General features: G+C 48.1%; 1 protein-coding gene across 1 annotated transcript in view; it reads left to right on the top strand.

The window, feature by feature from the left end:
* Positions 1-20696, top strand: part of DNAH1 (dynein axonemal heavy chain 1) — a 1256292-nt gene extending 1235596 nt beyond the window's left edge. The window contains exon 78 of the mRNA XM_085624793.1: positions 19737-20696. Within this exon, the coding sequence (XP_085480919.1) occupies positions 19737-19858 (122 nt within the window). The 3' untranslated portion in view covers positions 19859-20696. The remainder of the gene's footprint in view (positions 1-19736) is intronic.
* The last annotated feature ends 6034 nt before the right edge of the window (positions 20697-26730 follow it).

Raw genomic sequence — 26730 nt, 5'->3', positions numbered from 1 at the left:
GGGAGTGCTCAGAAGTGACTCAGGTTTTGGTGGTATGCCTTAGAGCCTGAGAAGGCTTACTTCAGCGGAGTGGCCCCCTTCTATGAAAAACACCTTGTTGATTCTCTCCTGGTATGAATCCAGTCCTGAAATAGCGTTTACTAATGCCAAGGATTCAAGTTGGCTTCTTAATATTATATCTAAGCTTGTGTTCCCAATCAGTCATGGCTACCAATCTCAACAGTCATAACTGCATTGTATCTCAATGCATTCAAAGTCTCTGGTAGGATTTTGCTCCTCCTCTAGTGGTGATAGTACCTCAGTCATGTTCTTTCTGGCCTGTTGCTGCCTGTTCCTTCTTGAGCTGTGTTTTTTCAGTATTGTTTCAGAGATTTCTCTTTCATTGTCAGCTTTACCTTTTACCAGGAGTTGTTTTCTGCTTCTGGCTTTTTCTTTCCTGCTTCTGTGGCTCTCATACAGCCTGTATGAGGGGATTGTTGCTTTCAGAGAGTGGGCCCCATACCACAGGCAAGCTAAAGGAAAACGTTCAGAGACTATCTTGCATCCAGCCTTTGACATCAGCAGGCAGAGCATTTACACCTCTGTGATGGGTGAAAATTTGTGAGTGTACCACAACACTTGTAATACTGATCTTTCGCTACCTTTACTGTTGTCTAATGCCACATTTTTCCTATTACTGGAATAAATGTAACAAGTAGACAAATAGTTGATGAAACTTGGAGGACAAGGTTTGTACAACGGTAGCAGGCAAAGGAGAAGAATAAGAGGAAATGTTGCTTTCCACTTGAAGACACAAGACAACATAGAAAATGATGAGGGGAAATCCTGCCAATCTACATAACAGGGAAAATGAATAAACTAAAAGGAACAAATATACATTTACAAAGTATACAAAAGCATGTTAGGATTAAAAGTTTATTCTTTATACACTATTGATAACTTGTGATATTTTAATACATTCTGCAAAATTCAAGCCCTCTCGTTCTGAAGTAATCAAAAGGAGGTACGCAGCATTTTACTATAAAGGGGCCTAGTCATAAACTGCATCTTGTTGTATGTTTAGTAGTAGTACAGTAGTAATACTCACATTCTATAACATTATATTCAGTAACGTACTTGTGGAGCTCTATGCCTCCTCTTATCTTTTCTGTGCAAAGGTTTCACACACATACACCTATGTCTTAGCAGTAAATGTGGGAGCAACGTGGGGAGTGGCTGGAAAATGGAAATACTAATATAATAATAAAGCAGTAAGGAGGGGTTAATAGGGGGTTAGGGAGGGCATACACCCATCCATAAAAGAATAAGCTTATAGCTATTCACAATTGCATTTCTGTAGTTACTACATGCAATATTGCCATTCCTAAAATGGCGATGTCACTGCGCCTTCTATACTTTTTCACCAACTCCTGGTTCTCGTCCCTGTAGGAGAGTAGGATCTGCACTTATGTTGCCCCCACTTTTTTTCTGATGTATACACTGGTTTCTGACTATAGTCTGGCTGGGTCCCTGCTAATCAGGGCCCCAGTCTCACTGATCTCTCTAAACAACTTGGTGTGCATATTAGATGCACTAGTGATTGGATACTGTGGTACCTTATGAGCCCCTAGTATATGGTACCTTAGGTACCTAGGGCATTGGTACTTCACAGGCCTACCAGGGGCTGCAGCATGTACTATGCCACTCCTGCGAAGCATTCTCAATCTGACACAACAGGCATGCTACTGCAGCCTGTGTGAGGTAGTGTTTGCACTCCTCACTGAGGTATAGGTTCCTATATCTCACCATACACACACATATAAACCTATCAGCCACCCCTCTTGCAGGCCCTAACAATCCTGAGGGCAGGGTGCTTGGTTTACTATGTGAGGGGGTGCTTCTGCATGAGCAGGACCCCTCTGCAGCTGGCAGAGTCTATTCTCTGTTGCTGTTTGTGGATGCGGTTAAACCATATACTCTTAAGTGCATTATAACCTCGCGGTAAATGCTAACTTTGGAATGACTGCATCAAAACATGTCGTGTTTGGTGTCAAACAACTTGGAATCATACCCCCACACCAGTAACTGGTGTGGGAGTATGATCCCACCCTTCTAGAGGGGATGACATGTACCCACTGTACTAAACGGTAGAAATCTTCTAGAGCCCTGGCATCACAAAATGGATGCCACCAGCACAGACACTGGCCTGCCCTCCTGCTGCTGACCGAAACTCACAGTGGAGGAAGCCCAACAAAAGGTATCCTGTCACAGGGAGGTGTCACCACCTCCCAGACAGGATTTAGTGTATTGGAGCTGGGTGGGTGCACTCTTAGAGTGCTTTGAAGTCCTGCACTGGGGGAGCAGTAGGCTCCTCTGTGCATATAACTGCTCAAACCGGTTCAGGGGCTACCTGCCCCTGCTTTGGCGCGAAACTGGACAAAGGGAAGTTGCTGTAACCACCCACTACCCTGACACTCCTAGAGGAGTGGTCATAGAGCTAGTCCCTCCCCTATCTTCACTATAAGATACCAAGTATTACCAATGCAATTCAGATTACCCTGGACGACGCTCTACAAAGAAGAATCCTGGCCCTTCGACGTTCCACTATCTCTGGAAGACTGAAGAATCTCCCTTGGAGTCAAGGAGTGACTCCCCTGCTTGGTAGGCACCTATAACCTCAATCAACGGTTGTAAACTTCACCGCTCCCGCCGGAATCCGAAGTCCCTGCAGCCCCAGAAGCGGATTTCCTGACCTCTCGACGGCCATTTTGAGTCCCCAGTGAAGCTGTGGGGTCTGGACCCCACGAGTGACGAGGAACAGCAATACCTGGGAACCGTGCACTGATTTCGACTGCAAACTCTAAACAACGTTCTACGAACTTGTGCTTTGGACCATTTGTGGCCCAAGTCCCTAGCAGGTCTGGTTCCAAAAATCAGCGGCCTACCCCGTCCCGAGTGACCGTGGGCTCCTGTGAAACTATTTCAATGAAGGCGTCTTCGGGGTTACTTGCCCGTTGGCTAGTAACTCTCCCGAAGACTTTCTAACTGACTTCAAGGGCTCTCCTGTTTGCTCCAGGCCTGCCGTCACTTACCCTCGCTGGGTAAGTCCATCAGACCTTGCTGGTCTGCATCACCGACTATCTTCAGTCCACACGAGACTTGGAGTTGCCAAATCTTATTGGCTCCAATTCGGTTGCCGACACCGTCATCAGCTGCAGGCAACGTGGGACACTCCAAATCCAGCTGCTGGTCATCGTCGATCCCTCCTGGACCTCGTGAGCGAAGAGACAAATCACCATCGACGACCTGAAGCGACGCAACATCTGTGGTCATCCATCTTGCTGGCCACCGGTCACTGGCAAGTGACTTTGAACACTGTCCCCTCAATTTTCAGGTCCTCTTCCTCTTCAATCCACCTTCGGATTCCAGCGGACACCTCTTCAGTCGTCTCAAGCAGCAAGTCTTCATTGGTCTCCATTGAAAACAGCATCGCGACCCGACACCAAAAGACACCTATGCACCCGGCGTCCCTGGGTGAGGTAACTCGTACACTCCGGTGCCCAAGTGTGTGTTGGCCCTCGAAATACTTACCCTGTAAGTGGCTTGCTTGTTGACTTCTTCGAAGTGCCCTAAAACTTTCAAATACAAACCGTGACTTGCTCCATTGTAACCTTTAGGAAACCCGCGGCTGTGTTTAGACACTGCACGCGTCTCCCGTGGGCTTGTTACTTACCTGCTAACACTGCAGTAGTGAAGCCCTGTGTGGTGTCCTTTTCATTTGGTAATTCAAGAGGTTATAAGGTAAAACAAGCTGCTTTACATTCCTCAGAGACTAAGCCTGAAGGCTGCTCTCCACAGCTACCACTAGGATAGCTTTCTTTAAAAGGTTGTCTTAAACCTATCTACCATAAGAGTCGAATTGGACTGGTGCAAGGTGGCCACTATAACTAGTGACCAGCATATGCCAGGCCAACTTCTCACATTGGTGGGCAGCGTGTGGGATTCCAGCTTGCCATTGTTTTACCAGAAAATCTCTATTTGAATTACTAACTGAAAACCACTAAAGGTACTCAAGGTACATATAAAGTCAAGCTAGTATCAATAAGTTCTACTGAACTTAGAGCTGTTTGTGAAGGGATAAGCACACCCTTGCTACAGCTCAAGCTAGGTTCAGTAGGCCTCAACTAGTGTAGGTAGTACAACACTGCACAACACTAGTATGTCTCACCAAGGTGGAGCCAGTGGGTCCACCCCATCTCAGTACAAAGACATAGCCTACACTGACCTGAAGGCCTTATGCTTTGAAAGACAACTGAGGGTGGGCAGGAGTCCCTCCTCACAACAATTGATAGATCTGTTAGTAGCAGACGATCTGAAACTGGCTCTAGGAGCTAGTGGGTCTGCATCAGGGAGTGGGTCAACCATAGTCTCTGGGTCTGATGATGAAAATCAAGATGACCTGGAGTCTGTGATTGAAGGGCCAGACTCAGAAGGGTCTGAACAGAACAGAGGAATTCTCCTTAAGAGAGCTGACAAAGTGGGAGAAAGGCCTAGGTCCCCCTCAAGGGACTCTGACCATTCATACCACTCTGGAAGAGAATCTGTTCCACAGAGGAACTCACACTATCCCAGAGAGACCTCCTCTAACAGAAGGTTCAAGATGCTCCAGTATGAGGAAGCTAGGCTTGCCCTCAGAACCAAGCAATTGGCCTTAGATAGGGAAGCCTTCGAGCTCCAAAGAGCTTCTAAGAAGGAGGGGTTAGATACCCTTGGTGGCAGCAACAGTGTCCCTAGAGGCAGAGATTACATTCCAGACCATAGGAACCTGTCCAAGGTTGTTCCTCCCTACCAGAGTGGGGATGATATCCACAAATGGATAACTGCTATGGAGAGGGCCTGTAGAGTCCAACAGGTCCCCCAGACACAGTGGGCAGCAATCTTGTGGCTCTCCTTTTCAGATAACGGTAGAGACAAGCTCCTCACTGTTAGAGAAGAGGATGCTAATGATTATGAAGCCCTGAAGAGTGCTTCGATAGATGGGTTTGGCTTAACCACTAAACAGTACAGGTTGAAGTTCAGAGACACCCAGAAAGCACAGACTCAGGATTGGACTGACGTTGTTGATTGTGCAACCAAGGCTCTAGAAGGTTGGCTGGTTGGTAGTAGAGTAACTGACTTTAAGGGATTATATAATCTTATAATGAGAGAACAGATCCTTAATAATTGCCAGAACCAGTTGTTGCATCAGTACCTGGTGGACTCTGATCTGACCTCTCCCCAAGAATTGGGAAAGAAGGCAGACAAATGGGTCAGAACCAGGGTGAGGCAGAAAAACCAGAACCAAGGTGGTGACACTAAGAAGCAAGATCCTAAAGGCTCAGATAAAGGTGGGGATAAATCTAAAGACCAGAAGTCTTCACAAGGGCCCCAAAAATCTGCATCTGGTGGGGAGTCACAATCTGCAAAGGGAAAAGGCCAAAAGAAGCCCTGGTGCAAGTTCTGTAAACAGAAAGGGCACTGGACTTCTGATTGTACCAAGTCCAAAGACCAAACCACCACCACTCCAGCCCCTAAGGTAACTGTTCCACCTAGTGCAGTCATTGGTGGAGGTAATACTCAGAATAAGGGTGTAGTAGGGTTGACCCTGGGTTCTGATGTGGACTCTGGCCTAGTCAAAGTACCAACACAGGCATTGCTAGTTTGTGAGGTAGACCTTGATATGTCCTTCCTAGTGAGCCCCAGTAATCTGGGCAAGTACAAACAGCAGCCTATCAGAAATGGCAAACAGGCTTTGGCATTCAGGGACACAGGTGCTAGTGTCACCATTGTGGCAGAGGATCTAGTGGACCCTGCACAGATCATCCTGGGTGAAATGTACCAGGTAACCAATGCAAGCAACACCAGTACCAACCATAGCCTGGCAGTTGTGAATTTCTCCTGGGGAGGGGTAACTGGCCTAAAAAAGGTAGTAGTCGGTGCAGACCTCCCTGTCGAATGTTTGTTGGGCAATGATCTGGAGACTTCAGCCTGGTCTGAAGTAGAATTATGGACTCATGCTGAGATGTTGGGCATACCTGCAGAGGTATTTGCTGTGACCAGGTCACAAGCCAAAATGCATAAAGCTGAACCAGCTCTGGATCCTGAAACTATGGACCAGATGCTACCCAAGAAGAGGAGCAGTAGGGTTAAGGCTGGGCCTTTCCCTCTGTCTCAGATCTCAGATTCCCCTCCTGAGGGAGGAGAAGCAGATCCTGAAGAAGGAACTGCCCCAGAGGCACTTGCGCCTGGTCAGGTTGAGTTCTTGGGGGCAGGGGGACCATCCAGGGAAGATCTGAGCAAAGAGCAACAGTGCTGCCCCACTCTTGAACCCCTCAGACAGCAGGCTGCTGCTGAGGTTGCTGGGAGTGCTAGTGGGTCCCATAAGGTGTATTGGGATGAGGGGCTCCTATATTCTGAGGCTAGAGATCCTACCCCTGGAGCCACCAGGAGGTTGGTAATTCCTCAGACGTTTAGGGGGTTCCTCTTGACCCTAGCACATGACATCCCATTAGCAGGACACTTGGGCCAAAACAAGGCCTGGGACAGGCTTGTAACACATTTTCATTGGCCACACATGTCTGAGGACACCAAGGAGTTTTGTCGCTCCTGTGTCACTTGCCAATCCAGTGGCAAGACAGGTGGCACAACAAAGGCCCCCCCTGATACCACTACCTGTGGTGGGGGTTCCCTTTGAAAGGGTAGGGATTGAAATTGTTGGTCCACTTGACCCACCAACTGCATCTGGACACAGATTTATACTGGTGGTAGTGGATCATGCCACCAGGTATCCAGAAGCTATACCCCTAAGGACTACCACAGCTCCTGTGGTAGCAAGAGCCCTCATTTGAGTTTTCTCCAGAGTGGGTTTCCCTAAGGAGGTCATCTCTGACAGAGGTTCTAACTTTGTCAGGATATCTAACTGCAATGTGGAAGGAGTGTGGTGTCAACTACAAATTCACTACTCCCTATCACCCACAATGCAATGGGTTAGTTGAGAGATTCAACAAAACCCTAAAGGGAATGATTAAAGGCCTCCCAGAAAAGCTTAGGCGAAAATGGGACCTTTTACTTCCCTGCCTTCTGTTTGCATACAGGGAGGTTCCACAGAAGGGGGTTGGCTACAGCCCTTTTGAACTTCTGTTTGGGCACCCTGTTAGAGGACCATTATGTCTGGTGAAGGAGGGATGGGAGTTACCTCTCAAACCTCCCAAACAGGATGTGATGGACTATGTACTTGGTCTCCGCTCCAGGATGGCAGAGTATATGAAGAAGGCCACTAAAAACCTTGAGGCAAGCCAAGAATCGCAAAAAGCTTGGCATGACCAAAAGGCTGTCCTGACTGTTTACCAGCCAGGCCAGAAAGTGTGGGTGTTGGAGCCTAGGGACCCAGCAGCTCTCCAGGACAAATGGAGTGGCCCCCATACAATTGTTGAGAAAAAGGGAGAGGTCACCTACTTGGTAGATCTTGGCACTCCCAGGAGCCCCCTTAGGGTACTCCATGTCAACAGACTTAAGGCATATGTGGACACGGCTGACATGAGCTTGCTCATGGCAACTGATGAGGACCAGGAGGAGGAGAGTGACCCTCTCCCTGACCTGCTCTCACAGAACCCTGATGATGGATCAGTTGATGGTGTTGCTTTGGCAAGTAGCCTCAATGAATATCAACAAACTGAATGTAGACAAGTGCTACATCAGTTTAGACATATGTTTAGCCTGACCCCAAGTCAGACTTCCTGGTGCACCCATGAAGTGGACACTGGAGACAGTCTGCCTGTAAAGAGTAAAATCTACAGGCAACCTGACCATGTCAGGGATTGTATCAGGACTAAAGTCCAGAAAATGTTGGAGCTAGGTGTTATTGAGCCCTCCGATAGCCCTTGGGCTAGCCCAGTAGTCCTTGTGCCAAAACCTCACACCCAGGGTGGTAAGAAAGAGATGAGGTTTTGTGTTGACTACAGGGGCCTCAATGCAGTCACCAGGACTGATGCCTACCCAATACCAAGGGCAGATGAACTAATAGACACTTTGGCCTCAGCCAAGTATCTCAGTACATTTGACCTTACAGCTGGCTATTGGCAAATCAAGTTAGCTGATGATGCCAAGGCTAAAACAGCATTTTCAACCCCAGGTGGGCACTATCACTTTGTGGTAATGCCCTTTGGTTTGAAGAATGCACCTGCCACATTTCAGAGATTGGTGAATAAAGTCCTGACTGGTATGGAAACCTATTGCTCAGCTTATCTTGATGATATTGCTGTCTTTAGTTCCACCTGGCAGGATCACCTGGTCCACCTCAGGAATGTACTGGAGGCCCTGCAGAAAGCAGGCCTCACTATCAAGGCCACTAAGTGCCAGATAGGGCAGAGTCAGGTTGTGTACCTGGGCCACCTTGTAGGTGGAGGCCAGGTTCAACCATTGCAGAGCAAGATCCAGACCATAATGGAATGGGTAGCTCCAACCACCCAGACACAGGTGAGAGCCTTCTTGGGCCTGACTGGGTATTACAGGAGGTTTGGTAAGGGATATGGATCTATAGTGACCCCCGTAAATGATCTGACCTCCAAGAAAATGCCAAAAAAGGTTCAGTGGACAGCTAGCTGTCAAAAGGCATTTGGTGACCTCAAGCAGTCAATGTGCACTGCCCCCATCTTACAGAGTCCAGATTACAAAAAGAAGTTCATTGTTCAAACAGATGCTTCAGAGCTGGGTGTGGGAGCTGTACTGCCTCAACTTAATGATGAAGGTCAAGACCAGCCAGTTGCTTTCATAAGCAGAAGGCTGACCCCTAGAGAGAAACGTTGGTCAGCTATTGAGAGGGAGGCCTTTGCTGTGGTGTGGGCCCTGAAGAAGCTTAGGCCATACTTGTTTGGCACTCACTTCATAGTTCAGACTGACCATAAGCCCCTCCTATGGCTCAAACAGATGAACGGTGAAAATCCTAAACTGCTCAGGTGGTCCATTTCCCTACTGGGGATGGACTATACAGTGGAACATAGACCTGGGACCCAACATGCCAATGCAGATGGACTCTCAAGGTATTTCCACTTAGAACATGAAGACTCAACTGGTCAAGGTTAGTTTAATGTCCCTGCGTTTGGGGGGGGGGGTTGTGTAGGAGAGTAGGATCTGCACTTATGTTGCCCCCACTTTTTTTCTGATGTATACACTGGTTTCTGGCTATAGTCTGGCTGGGTCCCTGCTAATCAGGGCCCCAGTCTCTCTGATCTCTCTAAACAACGTGGTGTTCATATTAGATGCACTAGTGATTGGATACTGTGGTACCTTATAAGCCCCTAGTATATGGTACCTTAGGTACCTAGGGCATTGGTACTTCACAGGCCTACCAGGGGCTGCAGCATGTATTATGCCACTCCTGCGAAGCATTCTCAATCTGACACAACAGGCCTGCTACTGCAGCCTGTGTGAGGTAGTGTTAGCACTCCTCACTGAGGTATAGGTTCCTATATCTCACCATACACACACATATAAACCTATCAGCCACCCCTCTTGCAGGCCCTAACAATCCTGAGGGCAGGGTGCTTGGTTTACTATGTGAGGGGGTGCTTCTTAAGTGCATTATAACCTCGCGGTAAATGCTAACTTTGGAATGACTGCATCAAAACATGTCGTGTTTGGTGTCAAACAACTTGGAATCATACCCCCACACCAGTAACTGGTGTGGGAGTATGATCCCACTCTTCTAGAGGGGATGACATGTAGAAATCTTCTAGAGCCCTGGCATCACAAAATGGATGCCACCAGCACAGACACTGGGCTGCCCTCCTGCTGCTGACCGAAACTCGCAGTGGAGGAAGCCCAACAAAAGGTATCCTGTCACAGGGAGGTGTCACCACCTCCCAGACAGGATTTAGTGTATTGGAGCTGGGTGGGTGCACTCTTAGAGTGCTTTGAAGTCCTGCACTGGGGGAGCAGTAGGCTCCTCTGTGCATATGCCAGCTCAAACCGGTTCAGGGGCTACCTGCCCCTGCTCTGGCGCGAAACTGGACAAAGGGAAGTGGGTGTAACCACCCACTACCCTGACCCTCCTAGAGGAGTGGTCATAGAGCTAGTCCCTCCCCTATCTTCACTATAAGATACCAAGTATTGCCAATGCAATTCAGATTACCCTGGACTACGCTCTACAAAGAAGAATCCTGGCCCTTCGACGTTCCACTATCTCTGGAAGACTGAAGAATCTCCCTTGGAGTCAAGGAGTGACTCCCCTGCTTGGCAGGCACCTATAACCTAAATCAACGGTTGCAAACTTCACCGCTCCCGCCGGAGTCCGAAGTCCCTGCGGTTCCAGAAGCAGATTGCCTGACCTCTCGACGGCCATTTTGAGTCCCCAGCGAAGCTGTGGAGTCTGGACCCCATGAGTGACGGGGAACAGCAATACCTGGGAACCGTGCACTGATTTCGAGTGCAAACCCTAAACAACGTTCTACGAACTTGTGCTTTGGACCATTTATGGCCCAAGTCCCTAGCAGGTCTGGTTCCAAAAATCAGCGGCCTACCCTGTCCCGAGTGACCGTGGGCTCCTGTGAAACTTTTCCTGTGAAGGCGTCTTTGCGGTTACTTGCCCGTTGGCTAGTGACTCTCCCGAAGACTTTCTAACCAACTTCAAGGGCTCTCCTGGTTGCTCCGGGCCTGCCCTCACTTACCCTCGCTGGGTAAGTCCATCAGACCTTGCTGGTCTGCATCACCGACTATCTTCAGTCCACACGAGACTTGCAGTTGCCAAGGCTTGTTGGCTCCAATCCGGTTGCCGACACCGTCATCAGCTGCAGACGTCGTGGGACACTCAGAATCCAGCTGCTGGTCATCGTCGATCCCTCCTGAAACTCGTGAGCAAAGAGACAAATCACCATCGACGACCTGAAACGACGCAACATCTGTGGTCATCCATCTTGCTGGCCACCGGTCACTGGCAAGTGACTGTGAATACTGTCCCCTCAATTTTCAGGTCCTCTTCATCTTCAATCCACCTTCGGATTCCAGCGGACACCTCTTCAGTCGTCTCAAGCAGCAAGTCTTCATTGGTCTCCATTGAAAACAGCATCGCGACCCGACACCAAAAGACACCTATGCACCCGGCTTCCCTGGGTGAGGTAACTCGTACACTCTGGTGCCCAAGTGTGTGTTGGCCCTCGAATTACTTACCCTGTAAGTGGCTTGCTTGTTGACTTCTTCGAAGTGCCCTAAAACTTTAAAATACAAACCGCGACTTGCTCCATTGTAACCTATAGGAAACCCGCGGCTGTGTTTAGACACTGCACGCATCTCCCGTGGGCTTGTTACTTACCTGCTAACACTGCAGTTGTGAAGCCCCAGCGATTCCCAAGGCCCTAGGCTTTGTCATTTTGCAAGTCGACTTTGTTAAACCATTTTCTTAGTATATGGTCTGGTACGCCCCTAGGGCTCCAGCCATATTTGTGCTTAACTGTTGACATTTGAATGTGTATCTGGGTTCTAATCTCATAAAGAGATTAGTAGAGTGTATCTAGAAATAAATACATATATATTTGATATATATACCTGTGTGGTGTCCTTTTCATTTGGTAATTCAAGAGATTATAAGGTAAAACAAGCTGCTTTACATCCCTCAGAGACTTAGCCTGAAGGCTGCTCTCCACAGCTACCACTAGGATAGCTTTCTTTAAAAGGTTGTCTTAAACCTATCTACCATAAGAGTCGAATTGGACTGGTGCAAGGTGGCCACTATAACTAGTGACCAGCATATGCCAGGCCAACTTCTCACAGTCCCCCATGCCCCCTACAGAATATTTTGTGAGCTAGATTCTCTGTTTGTACATCTGATATTTGGGAAGGACAGAAGAAGAGTGAATTGTCCACGCTAAGGCTTCCGACCACAGGGAGTGGCATGGGAAGACCAAACTTTTCCCAGTATATTTGGTGGCGTAAATCCAACATGTAGCATTTATACTGCCACATCGGAGCCATATCGTCCAAAGCCTGCAACAAAAGTACCACCACTCTACATCACCACAGCACAGAACAAGAATCTTATATTCCAGCCTGCTGCTGTGATATTTGAAATAATCCCGCCTGTATATGCAATATTTTATAGACAAATAATCTGTTGACATACAGTGTCCCTTTAGCCAAAGTTACTGAATGTGCATAACTTTTTCTTCACCATCATGATTCTCTTGATTACATTTATAGAAAGTCATAACATTCTGAGAAAAATGATAGCGGATCTCATCCTGCCACTTCTACCGGGTCTGGGCCACATAAGGGGTTTATCCCAGCATAAAACCTCTCTTAAAATCAGATGACTCTTCTCAGTTATGGAGGATGTGCCCTGATGTGGCCTCGATTGGCATGACTGTTCCTTGACTTGGAACAGGGGGAGGAATTCAGCAAAATATCCGGACCTAATGTCAATTATTATAAATCCCTTACATTCCCCTTTAGGAATAATCTCCTGGAACGATTTAGTCAAGAGGGCGTTGGAACTATACAACGGCCCTCCCTCGCCTTTAAATATCTACGCATTCAGATACATCATGGAAGGTGGACAACTTGAGGGCAACTGTTTGATCGTTGCACTCTCAGATCTTGTTTTGGCCCACCGTCCTACTGACCATGATGGGCCAAATATGCCCTATCTAAAATAGTGATGTTACTTTGCATTGTTTACTTTTTTGCCAACCTCTCGGTTGTCATTCCCCACTGCCTGCCTGAATATTCCCGAGCTCGATTCTCTGTTAGTACATCTTATATGGGGGAAGGACAGAAGAAGAGTGGCATAGTATGAGCTAAGTCTTTCAACCACAGGGGTTGGCAAAGGAGCACCAGACTTTTTTCAGTATCATTTGGTGGCACAACTCCAAAGGGTAGGATTTTGGCTTGGCTGGCCATCATCAATGGGAGACAAGATGCTGCCCATCACGGGTCTTATTCACTTTTCCTAAACACAGCAATGGTTTGCTGAAATGGGGATTCTAGTACACTATGGAACCATGTCCCTCTCATGGGACTGCCTGCAGGACATGGTATACTCACATCTAGAACACTGTCGGCATCGACAGATACTGGGGTTACAACACTTGGGGATTTATTCTCAATGGGAACCTTTTGAACTTCCCAGAGTTACAAGAATAGTATGGCTTGCATAGCATTATCTTTTTGATATATTGCACTATCAAGCAAGAACTGACTATTCACTGACACATTAGGGACCAAGGACCTGCCACAGTTCATCTTCTCCATGCACTCCGTACCATAGGGGAATCGCAGACGCCTGGTTACTTTGCTATTTAGGGCATTTCAACGAGTCCCTCTAACAGCCCTGGCACAGCTTAGAAATAAATGAAAGGATTCCTTGAAGCAGATATTTTATTATGACTATTGGTTGAAAACCCCTAGTATATCACTGTAAAGTCTAGTATATCACTGCTTAAATTCCATCCAAATCCACTTTTTTGCATAGAGCATTCTTAACTTCCCACAGATTACTTCTTTTATATCGAATTGCAGCAGGTACATGTCTATTCTGGCATGTGTCCAAGGCTGATATGCTTCACAAATACGCGCATTCTGGGGAGCAATATTATTTGATAATGCTCAAACCAGAGATCACACTGTTGTTTTCGCCGCACAGCACTGTCTCCAACGTTCATTTCCCCGCCCTGAAAACAAAAAAGCCAGAGCAAGATGTATTGTTCTGTCATTACTACAAGCCAATAGAGCTGTGGCGATGAGATGGAAGTCTCCTATGCCGCCCTCTAATATACAATGGAGAACTGAAGTCCTAAAAGGAGGCAGAGGCGGAGACACCAGGCCTCCGCAGGGAGGAAATGGGGTTGAGGAAACAACCTCTAGCGATGTACTGGGACACAAACCTTCACTACTTTGCAGAACAGAGATGACGCCCCCACAACTTAGATTCATGGTCACCTTGACAAGACTAAACGGGGGTTACTCCCTGAGGACATAACTCCCCTATAGGAAAATTGAGCAACACATCTCATACACTGTGCTCACTATGGATACATTCCCCTAACATCTGAGTCAACCCTATCATAATAATGCACTTGTAATTCAAGATTCCCGTGGGCCTAGCCTTGATGATAAGAAAAACTATTTTGTTAGTTATGAGGTGAGATTTTTGGGAGTGGGATGGCTGGGTTTAAGTATGTTTGTTCCTATTTTTCCTTTTCTTTTCCAATTCTGTTTATGCAAAGGTACTCTTGAAGTTGGCTCTTCATCCTGAAGGTCCAAAACTAAGCACCATATATGGTGTGGCACAGAACCATATAGAACGGATCATGATGACGAATTTTAAAGCTTGTCTCAATAACACATTTTGAATATTTAAATCCGCTGTATTACTTTGTTACAATATGTTTGGTTGATATGCACCAAAATACTAATAAAAGGTTTATTGGAAAAAAACATAGCAAGCCACCCACCTCACTAGTAAGGCCAGGAGACTGGCCAAGAAAATGGTGCTGAAAGTCCTTCATCTAACTTGCCCATCAAAATGAACTGATGCTGACTGACACTGCACATCTTTGAGGGACTCTAGAGCAGCAAGCTACCTTTAAATGACAATTTGGTCTCTGCTTACTCTAATTTTTTTCTAGTAAGTAAAACTTCTTGTATATGTTTTTAAGTTATTGTAGTGTCCTCTTTAAGCACTCTGTCAGAACCCTTTTCAGAGGGCCACGAGGCAAGCAGTAGCTACTGGGACCAATCGTGTGGGTTGAGGTCTTTTACTCCTGATGTCCCGGGGCCAGAATTACTATGGATCTTGAGCAACTGGGCCAAGTCCCCCTTCAGCTCTTGTCTCTGAGTAGTAGAGTGAGTCGGTCAATCCAAGGCTTATTGAGGGGAGGTAGATACAGGGATATGGTGTATGGAGTCACCGACTTCACTCCGCACATGAGCTATATCCCAATTGACACAGCTGTAATCTTTATGGTGGCTCCCTCTGGCATTCAGGGTTGTTGACTTCACTCCCCACACTGGTACGGTCCGATCAGCATGGCATTAGTCTTCACTGCAGTCCCCTCTGGCATACGGGACTCCGACTTCACTTCACACGTGGGCGGCGGTCCATTCAGTGCAGCAGTAAACTTTACATCGGCCACCTCTGGAATACAAGGTCACAGACTTTACTCTACACACTGACGATGGCCAGATTAGCGGGGCAGTGATGCCAACTTTGCCTAACTTCATGGTGGCCCTCTCTAGCATACAGAGCTCCGACTTGAACCTGCACATGATCGATGACCCGATCAGTGCAGCAGCTGTTTCCTCACACCTCGCTACAGGGATCCACTGGAGAGGATCCCCAATGTAGCGCGTTACCTCCAAGCACTCTCCTCTTCCTCACAGGACACACTGTTCTTGGCAAGCAAGCAGGCGCTGGTGCTAAAGGTTTCAGGGACAGGTGGTTTTGGATTTCCCTGGGTGATGTACCCTTGCCCAGCTGGGAGACTAGTAGACCTTAGCTTCTAGCTCTGGTCACAGGCAGAAGTCTTGCAGAGCTTTTCCTCCTTGCACAGCCCAGCTGGCTGCTTGACAATTATGGAGGCCTTGAGCACCCCTTCTTATAATCTATTTCCAGATACCAAATGTGATTTGGGGTCTGCGTCTTTGACGTTTGTGTTGTGGGATATGCTTCCTTTTGAAGTGCCCTCTTGTAGGACAGTGCCCCTTTTTGCATGGTTCCCCCCTACTTGTTACCTGACATCTGATGCAACCTGACTTGATGTGCCCTGGGTCCCTGCCAACCAGGTTCCCATGCCTGTGTTCTTTCCCAAAATGGCACCTTTGTACCCACAATTGGCAAATACCTGGCCACGGTCGGCCCTTGTAAAAAGTTACCATGGGTAGCAAGGGCACTGTAACTAGGGAATGCCTCTAAAGGCTGCAGCACCTATTGTGCCATCCTTAGATGTCCTCTACCTTAACACCCACACACTGCCATTGCAGGCTGTGTATTTTGGTGCAGAGAAAAGTGAAGAGTCGACATGGCACACATCCCTGTGTGCCATGCCTGCAACACTGCTTAAGGCCTAGGTAAGTCACCCCTTTAACAGGATGCACTATTCCTCAGGTGAGGGTACAGTGCCATGAGCCCTGTACCCCCACAGTGTCTAAGTCCATCCTTATAGGTTGAAAGTGTAGTACAGCCCAAAAGAGTATATTATCTGAGAGTTGGTCATTACGAACTCCACAGCTCCCTAATGGCTTTACTAAAAACTGGAAAGTTTGGTAGCAAACTTCTCAGCACATTAAAACCACACTGATGCCAGTGTGGGATTTGATGTAAAATGCACTCAGAGGGCATATTAGAGATGCCCCCTGAAAAACTACCAGCACTGGTGTGGTTCCTGAATGCCTGCCCGCCATTTGCTACACCAGACTGGTTTCTGGACCCCTGGGTAGAGAGCCTCTGCTCTCTTGGTCCAGAAACAAAGCCCATCCTGGGCCGAGGCACAGACCTCCTCCCCCAGGATGGGCTGGGTCCACAAAGGGGCAGCTTCAATGGCCTGCCACCTTTGGGAGCTGTCCCTGCCTCCTGCTGCGCCCAGCAACTGGCTCTCACCGGTTCTACCCCCCACTTTTGGTGGGAGAATCAGTGGGAAAACCAAGCTAGAAAGAGAGGTGTGCCCACCTTTGCCAACCCCGCTCTTCAGGTGGGGGAGGTGAGGTAAAGCACACATCTCAGTCCCCTCCATCTTGAAGATGAGGGGACTCAGCCAATTAGGAAGAGGTTCATGCCCCCTTCCACTGGAGGGTGGAATATTAGGGGGTGTACCCACCCCAAGGAAGGGACCCATTGGTCCCGACCTGCACACCCCTTTAAACGCCCCTAAATTTAGTATTTAGGGCCAACCCTGAACCTTGCCTCCTCAGATTCGAGGAAGAAAGACGGAGGACCGTGCTGACCCAGGAAGAAGAGGACACCTACTGCTTTGGCCCCATCCCTACTGGCCTGTCCCGACTCCGATCTGCCTACAGCAAAGAAAGCGGTGTGTCCAGCATCCAGCAGCGCCCCAGAGCCTGGAGGACCTGCCCTGCACTCACCTTACAGACTTTGTCTCCCATAAGCACCGGATTTGCTCAACAAAGACTTCAAGACCAGAAACCAGATTCCTGCGACTCCACGATTCTGCACCCAGCTCCCACGGCCTGAGTCTGAGTGGCCCAATTCCACAAGGAGGTATCCCCAGATATGCTGAGCTGGGATCTGGTGATCCCCGACCTCCCTCAAGCTTCAAGACGACGCCTGCAGCCTCAATCTGAAAGGTCCCCCCGATCGGAGCTGGTAAAGAAACCCGACCCCAAAAGACACCTCTACACCCCGGCCTTAGGGGGCCCGACCGATGGTGTCCAAGCATCCCCCAAGATCCCAACTTACCTCTCCAGCCAGTGGTCACCTTCAGGAAGTTTCCCTGCCCATGCCTGCCGTTACTTTGCTGAACTTTAGGTCTCCATTGAGAATCACAGGCTCCCCAACGTCTTCCTGCACCCTGTACTCGGCCACTCCTGTGCCGCTGGTGGTGCAGCTCCATTGTTGGACCCTATAGTGTTGACCTTAACATCTGTAGCTTTGCTCCCACACCTGAGTGGCCTGCTCGTAAGCAGTCCCTAACTGAAGGCCCCCTTAGCCTCATTGGCTAACATTGGGCCCTTGCACTCTGCATCCGGCCGCCCCTGTACCGCTGGTGGTGTAACTTGAGTGCCTACCTAGACCTTGGGGAACCTTGGTCCTAACCCCCACAACTAAAAGAACCCTAAAATGCTCTAAGTGTTGAACTGTGTTTTGTATGGAGAAAAATGTCAGTATGACTTAAACCAAGAAAAGTCTTACCTTGTAGTGTGAGATCCCTCTGTGTGGTATCTAGGCATACCCCCCCCAGTAGTCAAAGTAATTAAAAGTAATCAAAAAGTATTGTAAACGTCATTATTGGGTAATGTAAACTGCTTTTTGACTCAATGCCACCCTGTAACTATCGCAAATTCAACCACAATTGCATTTCCTTGTGAAGTCTTGCATTTGAGAGTATATTTTACTTGCATGTGCCAAGTCCTGCTTGGTTCTTAAAATAAAACATAAGTATACCTTTTTATAGTTACCTAATTGGTCTGGATTTAGTCTCTGAGTGTGTGCCATCAGTCCTTTTTATACTTACCTAATTGGTCTGGATTCAGTCTCTGAGTGTGTACCATCAGTCTTGATTGAGTAAGTACAATAAATGCTTAACACACCCTCTGGATAAGCCTAACTGCTCACCCATACTACCACAAAGAGAGCTGTTAGTACTTACCTAATTTAGCCTCTGTTACACCCCTGGGGACTCCCTGGACTCAGTGCACACTATATATCACTTTGGTATAATATATACAGAGCAAGCTTCCCACACCTCTCCTCTGCCCTGCCCTTTATCAAGAAAGCAGTCTGTCACAGCAGGAGTGGCTCTAAATAGATAGCCCCACAACACAGACCAAGGGAATGGCTAGAGGTTAATATCTCGATGTCAGCAACATTGATAGGTGCATCAAAGTTACCCCTAAGCCCCAGCCCTTCTCTTTATGACTCTTTTATCAGCTCCATATCCTTCCTGAGAAATGCCCAAGACCCTTCCCAATGAACGCTACCTGAACAGCCTGGCTCTCCTTCCTTCAGTGTGTGTCCCTCCCAGCTCACAGGAATGTAGCAATCCAAAAATATGTCTGTGGGGCTTTCTGTACCTCCTCAAGCCCCTCCAGTCAGCTCGGGGTCTTCCACAATGGAACACAGAATCTTCCATGTATTGTACAATTTAAAGGCCAACGTACACACAGCACACACATGACACCACTTGTGTGCTGCACAGCACTAAATACTAACTTGATGTAGGCCAAAGGTGAATTAGCACACAGCACCGGAACTTTACATAAGTGAGCCTGTAGGCCTCAATCCTGTGACACAGGTAGAAAGACCTGGTCACTTCTGCTAATAATCAAAATCACTCGGCAAAATAGAAATATCGCCCGGCGCTGTTCCTCAGATCTCTATTTCCCTTACAGAGAAGAGTCCATATGGTAAACTTTAGTTCATGTTCTCAGCACATGAACTAAACTTCTACTGATAACTACATGGTATGAGTGTGCATGTGCTACTTAAATCCTGGCAAAGGCAATATCCTTTCACCACTATGAGGGTAGCGCTTTGGGCAGCCCTCCTGGGTCAACGAGACCTCAATGCATGAGACAGGCCTATATCATGGCACACATGCATGATCCGTGTTCGCCCATGACAACAAAGATCAGCACCAGGGATCCAGACATCATTGCAACTGGGGCACTAAAAGCAGGGGTACGCGTCCATCACTATGCAAGGGACTTTTCCGTCCCAGCGCTTGCCTTTCTATTGTTTATCACATGCATATTACAAAGTAGGTAAATGGAAGTTTGGCAATGTTTTTTCTTAGTATGCATATCCACTTTAATCATTCCAGAACTTTCATTCTGGTAACCTATGGCCCATATCGTATCAAGAATGTTTTAAAGTCATATTTAATTTTATTTATGGTGTACCCCTTGTTTAACGTTATCCACTGTAGATGTATTTGTTGAGCAGTCTATGGCCAAACTTTCTGTGTGTGTTAGCATCATCCAGATATGTTATTAGGGAAATGATAGTCATGGATAATCAAAGATGTATTAATCGAAATGCATTTTGTTCCTTTCAGGTACGCTGTCAACCACTGGCCATTCCACCAATTATGTCATTGCAGTGGAGATTCCAAGCAAAAAAATACAGAGACATTGGATCAAGAGGGGCGTGGCTCTTATCTGCGCCCTGGACTACTAGTAACCCCATTGGACTCATCTGGAGCCAGTGGTCCACCCTCGCCTTAGGTGTCACTCTGGGTTAACTCGTTGATTGACACGTCCACTTCAAAGTTAGGTTTATGCCACCCTCTCTAACCTACATTCAGAACCGAGTACAATATATGCCAAACCAGTGTCGCCAATCCTACCATTATTTAAGAACGAGGAACTATATTGATTGCAGAAGAAGCTTGTTGAAATCAGCTAGCGTCTGTACGAAAGAAAATGTGCTTTGTGTAACAGTGCCATCCAAAATGGAACGTATCAGCTCACGAAGAGGTATTAAAAAAATGTAACATGTCCATGGAACTATGGATGCCAATTGAGGAAGCATGCCAAATGTGCCACTACAACTACTCACCGAACTAATGTGCCAAACGTATAAGTGCCGGTCCACAGATGGCACCTGCCTTTGGTGCCAGTTTTCTACTTCTAGCCATTTGCTGCATGCACAAAGTATCACGGGAATTTGCCAACTGTACTGTTACACATATTTGTTCCACCAATGACCAGTCCCAGTGCCAAGCATCCAAAATTGGCAAAAGCTGTGTGAGCAAACATTCTGGTGCCATCCTGTTGGAGTGTATGAATACATGTCTTCAGATGACCCTGGTGCACACTAGTAGTTACATCTGTTGAAAGATTCCTCCAAGTGCAGTAGAATTCTGGTCCTACCTGGAGAGTTCATAATTCAATTTGCCTCATACAGGTGCGTGTTGATCATTTGCCAAATTTTTAAAAGTCAAAATGCTGTATCTGTATTTCAGCGAGTGTTACTACATGACGTGTCCTTCACTTAATAAAAACATGTATACATCAGCTTGAATTGAAGTCGGTTTTTGGGGCTGTGTATGTGTGTAAGACGAAAAGAGAAGCTGTTAAAAGAGTCGCCACATATTTTTGAATATCAGGAATGGATTGTAAACACCCATTGCTTTGTTGCAGAAAAAAATATATTTCTGTCCCATTAAATAGTTCTCATATATGATAAAGGGTCTCACGTATTGTCTCCCATTTCCTCAGATGTGGCTTATATAGAGTTGAATGATGGTGTGAGGTGGGGCTTTAAGTGGGACGGGTCCTGCCAGTGCTCCAAAAAGCAGGTGCTGAGACGAGTCCCTATCAGGCTCTCCATTTTTGCCCTCAGGTTGAAGAAAAACTTAACTCTGCAGCAGTACCACCCTTCACTGCCTTTCATGAAACTTCAATACAATTCGTTATAGTTCTCTCACAGTCTCATCATATCATTACTCAGTCAGGATCCCCTTTACATCCCCCCTCAATCACTCTGTTCCCCCAGCCACAGTCTCTGCTCTCCCTATGTTCATGGAATATTAGTGGTCTTTCTCAGAAACTTCTTAACTTAGAGATCCATTCTTTCATCTTCGGTCATGACCTAATTGCACTTCAAGAAACCTGGGCATCTCAATCTAGCCCAGTTATTGGTTTCATGGAATTCTGGAAACCGGCAATTAGATCCTGTCTCTACGGCCATCCTAAAGGCGGCCTGTCGATATACGTTTCAAATAACCTAAAAGGCCCGATTGAGATACTGACCTTTGACGAAGACTGGTTACTTGGTGTTAAAATCAGTGCATGGAATAATCAGCGTTCTCTTCTTCTTCTTAATGTTTATATCAACCCTAACACCCGCTCAAAGAAGGCCCACTTAACGCGTCTAATGAAAATTGTGTGTGACCTGGTGGCGGATTATCCCAACTTTGACTACCTAATTACTGGAGATTTTAACACTAACCTTTTCCAGGGTAACTCTACCGATTACGAAGGGCTTTTTCCATTAACTACCCCGGAATTCAAGACCCAGTCCAAACCCCTACATCAAGCTTACTGCGGCCTCGGTGAGCTCTGCGTGCTGCAATTTTTAAGTATTGGTTTGCTGGTAATGAATGGCAGATCTACGAATGATACTCCCCCCAACTGGTCCTGGTCAAATGGCCGTAAATGCTCCTATTTAGATTACACCATCTGCAATTCAGCGCTGTTCCATCATTTGACCAATTATAGTATTCTCCCTCGATCAGGAAGTGATCACCGTCCCCAAGTTGTTATCCTTAATATTCAGCCAGACTCTCATATATCTGCCTCAACGACATGCCCAGGTATTTACACAGAAAACCTAAAACGGCTAAAATGGAACGACGATATCAGCCCAAACATCATGGAAGCTTGTTCGGTATTTATTACAGGAAGCGCCGACGCAGCGGTCTTTTCCATGGGTGCGTGGTCATCTTTCTGCTCCCAACTGACAAGTTGCTTTCCTTCTAGCCAACACGCTCACAAGGCTTTTGTTAGCCACCAGTTCCAAATCTCCAGTTATACAAAGGCACTGACAAAATCTAGAGACAAAGCTCTGCGATCTCTTAAGTCATCCCCAGGAAATACTGAGCTTTCGAATGGGTATAAAACAATCCAAAAACTATTCAGGGTCGCAATACAATCTGATAAACGTCGCCATCTAGCCCAATTTTGGTGCAAACTTCTATGGGAGAGCAAAAGCTGCAACTCCAAAAAATTCTGGGTCCTAATCAACCGCCAAAACGGTAGCTCCTCTAGATCCGGATCAGCAAATATCGCAGAAGCGACCTGGTCTGCCTATTTGACTGACCATTTTAGGGCCTCTGAAGTCTCTGTGACTACAATCTTATCCGTTCACAAACAATTGTCACTCCATCCACAACTGAACAGGAGCAGCTCGATGGTCCGTTCTGATCTACGAGGTGAAGATCTGCAAGTCACTCAAGAAATGGTCACCAAAGTCCTTGCAAAAGCAAGATCCGACGGCGCTCCCGGTCCAAACGGCCTACCACAGTCTTTGTTCAAAACAAACATTGATTTATGGTCGCAATATTTATCCAATCTTTTCAAATGTGCACTGACAAGTTCAACCATCCCGGATTCATGGCGAGGGGCAATAATCCACCCGATTTACAAGTCCGGCTCTCATGCATCCCCAAACAATTATAGACTAATAGCTTTGTTAGACATCGAAGCCAAGCTCTTTGCAGGAATACTACTGGGGGAACTGAGACATTGGGTAGAGCAGAACAATCTGTTTCCATTGAACCAAACTGGCTTCACTGCCTCCTCGGGCACCATGACCAACTTACTGTCACTGTCTATTATTGTCAACAAAGCATTAGTCACATCTAGCATGGTTTTTTGTTGTTTTATAGATTTTAAAGCTGCATTTGATCGGGTACCAAGGGCTGCTCTATGGGAGAAGGTAAAAAAATGGGGGATCCCAGATAAGCTCCTGGACGCGATCATCCAACTGCATTCGGGCACGTGGGTACAAGTGAAGTTGGGGACCGGCACACATCTCTCTCGGAAAATCATGACAACTAGAGGAGTCAAACAGGGATGTGTGCTGGCCCCCCTCCTTTTCAATCTGTTCATAGCAGATCTGCCATCCTCCCTTGAGGAAATAAACAGTCATCCGCCCAAGAAGGGAGGTGTCCCGATCAGCAATCTTTTATATGCCGACGACTTAGTCCTTTTTAGTTTGACACGGGTAGGGCTGCAGAGGCTATTAAACAGACTAGAAGTCTATACAACCACGAATGGGTTGGAGGTCAATTTAAAGAAAACCCAAGTCGTCACTTTTGGTAGAAAGCTATACCGTGGGGGTGGTTGGCAGTTTAACAACTCTAGCCTTAGAACAGGAAATACTTACAAATATCTTGGGGTCACTTTTGACTCCAGGGGCAACTTTAACCAACAGCGTAAGGTTATCTCAGTAAAAGCCATGAACCTACAGGTAAGCTTCTGTAAGCTCTCAAGAAATTTGTCTGGCCCAAGCTTGTCCCCATTACTGGAAGTCATGAGAGCAAAAATTAGGCCCACCTTGACTTATGGTGCTGAGATTTTTAGGGGGAAACTAAATCCCTCTTTTAACCAACACGTGACGAAACTTTACAAAAAAATCCTCCACTTGCCCAAATCAGCTTCTGCTGCTCAGATCAGACTAGAATTCGGTCTGTTAAACTATGAAATTTCAGTCACTGGTCTGTATCTAAACCTGTGCCACAAACTGAGACAGGCAAAGCCAGGATCATTGGAGTCCTTAACTTGTTTGGATATTTCCCAGACAAATCCACGCGGCTCATACAGCCACCTTTTTAAGGATTCGATCCGAGAAATGTCTGCCGGTGCATTATGGGACCTCAACCCTAGTAAAGCAGCGGGGGCGTGGCCGAGCCGAGCCGCAAGATGGCCGCCGTTTAACGGGGCTCTGCCGGCCGAACACATTATCCGTCGGCCCATCCGAGTTTGCCTCATTGTCCGGGCAGACAGAGAGGTGCAAAGTGGTGTCGAAGACCCGGTGACCTGGGGGCAGTTTTCGCGGAGAAAATCGGTGGAGTATTGCCAGCGCGCTGGCCCTGCGCTGTGCTGCCGGATAACCCGCGAGTCGCGAGTCGGTTGTCGCCGCAACGCGAGTCCCCGGCTGGGGCCCTTGCGCAGACACGTGGGGCCGCCCGGCGGAGAGGACCTGCGGCGCTACTGAGACGGGGGCCCGTGGGGCCGGATCGATACATCGTGGACCTGTGGCGATGACGTGCTGACTACTCCTGGGAGAATTTCGCAGCCCGGGGATACCACAGAGAATCCGGTGAGGCCTGAGCGCTGCGGGCCACCTGATAGAGCTGCCGCGGCTGGTGCTGCTGCCGCGGTGTGGACCGCGATCGGGGGAGCCTGCGAGGTCGGCGCTGGCCTGGCTGCTGGGAGCTATTACCTGCCCTTCGCTTTACCGGCCCTAAGTGGGATTGAGGCTGTTGGCTGCTGCTGCCCGGAAGGACTACCGGGACGGGCCTGGTGGCGCCGCAGTCGGAGATCAGTGCACCACCAAAGGCGGCGATACCTTGCACCTCACGCCTAATTGAAATTTGCTGACAATACTGGGCAGGGAACGCCGTGCCTTGTATATTCCGCCGGAGAAGTTGGGCGAAGGTGATAAGCCGCTTCCTCCATCTCATGCCTTGAGTCGCCACATTTGCACGTCCACATAGCGGCCCGGAGCCGCGGTATCCGTGGGGAGAAGCTGACATAGCACTTCTCTGTCAGCGCGGTGGGCTGGTCGGCGCGGCAGCTGTGCTGGTAACTACGTGGAGAGACTGGTGGCGGAGTGCCTAGGGCACCCGGGGGGCCGCCCGAGGGAGCGGTGCATGACTGCGAGGAGTGCTTGGCTGTGATCACCCCCCACCTCGATCCCACTGGCAGGTCTCCCCTGCATGATCATGGGCAAGCCGGACAATAAACCGCCGCGGCTCCAGTTCGAAAGGAAATCCACCCGAAATGTGGAAGTGGGGCCGGCTTCGCAGACGGTGGTCCCTGAGACGCAGCTGGAACCCTCACAAGACGAAGACATAAAGAGTATGTTTCGTGAACTAAAGGGTTGCCTGAGGGAGATTGACTCCAAGCTTGACACAATGGCACAGCGCATGGAGGGCCTGTCGCGCACAGTAGATCAACATGGGGAAAGGCTTGCGGCGACGGAGGCGCGAATTGCGGACTGCGAAGAAGGCCAAGGGGACACCCGGGAAAGATTGCTGCGCATGGACAAAGTCTTGGATGTAACACGAGGGCGCAATGAGGATTTGGAAGCCCGCTCTCGCAGAAACAACGTGCGCATTATTGGAATTGCGGAGTCCACAAATATCGGCAACATGGAGCAATTTGTGGAAGGCATGTTCCGCGATTTATTTGGGACAGAACTGTCGGCAATGTTCTTGATCGAGCGTGCACATCTAATGCTTGGACCTCGCCCGGTGCCTGGGGCACCACCGAGACCGATCCTGGCTCGCGTTCTCAATTACCGTGACCGGGACACCATACTACGGTTATCCCGGGAAAAGGGTGACCTCACTTTTCAGAACATGGCCATTTCCCTATATCCAGACTTCACACAGGCTGTGCAGTCGGCGCGGCGCGAATTCATACCTGCCAAAAAAATCTTTCAATAAGTGGGGACCAGATATGCCATGTTGTACCCCGCCAAGTTAAAAATTCACCACAAAGGGAAGCCGCTGATATTCACGGAGGCGAAGGAGGCGCTGAAATTTGCCAGGAGAGCAGAGCGCACGAATGGGGAGCAGCGCACAAGCCGTGCGGCCTCCCCGGTGGACAAGCTGAGTGATGTGGAATGATCTGACGGACGTTTCTGTGATCCCTGTTATACTTTTGTGCAGCATGGCGTCCTGACACTCTGCGGATGAGTACCCATAACTTTATTGAATGTCTATGTCTTGATGCCTGTGGTGGGTGGGAGATATAGAACAAGCTCACTGCATCTGGGATCCCACAGACTCCTGTTGTACATGGGCTCTACGGGTGACACCGTTACTGTTGAGGGTGATGCATAAGTCGTTGCCTGTTGTGTATGTCCTGCTGGGGGCTTTGGAAGGCAGAATGTTCGGCCACCCTATTGTTCACTGATGGGGGAGTGTGCAGGTAAACCCACGCCCTCGAAGGGATGATTCCCGTGCAACTGCTTTATTTTTGGGTTAAAATTGGGAGGGGTACAGCATCTCAACCTAATTGGGGGGTTGGAGTGGGAGGTTGGGAGGGGGGGACTGTTTTGTTTGATGTTATTGACCTGCGGAAATGTCATACACTTTTGAAAGACGGCACGGTATTGCCTCTACACATCCACACTTTCCTGCTAGGTGCTGGGGCTGTTACACTGGATATTTTGCTGTTCGCCCTGCCCCTAACCCCGCGGATTGGCACACTGCTGCGTAGGGCATATTACCCACTGCTTCATTGACAGAGTTACGCTGTCTGACTTGGAACATACGAGGTCTTAATGACCATCGCAAGATTAGGTTGACACAC

This window comes from Triturus cristatus, chromosome 9 (genome assembly GCF_964204655.1).
Source record: "Triturus cristatus chromosome 9, aTriCri1.1, whole genome shotgun sequence".
NCBI lineage: Eukaryota > Metazoa > Chordata > Amphibia > Caudata > Salamandridae > Triturus > Triturus cristatus.
The sequence above is the reverse complement of the archived record's forward strand: the minus strand, read 5'-3'. Positions and strand labels throughout refer to the sequence as shown.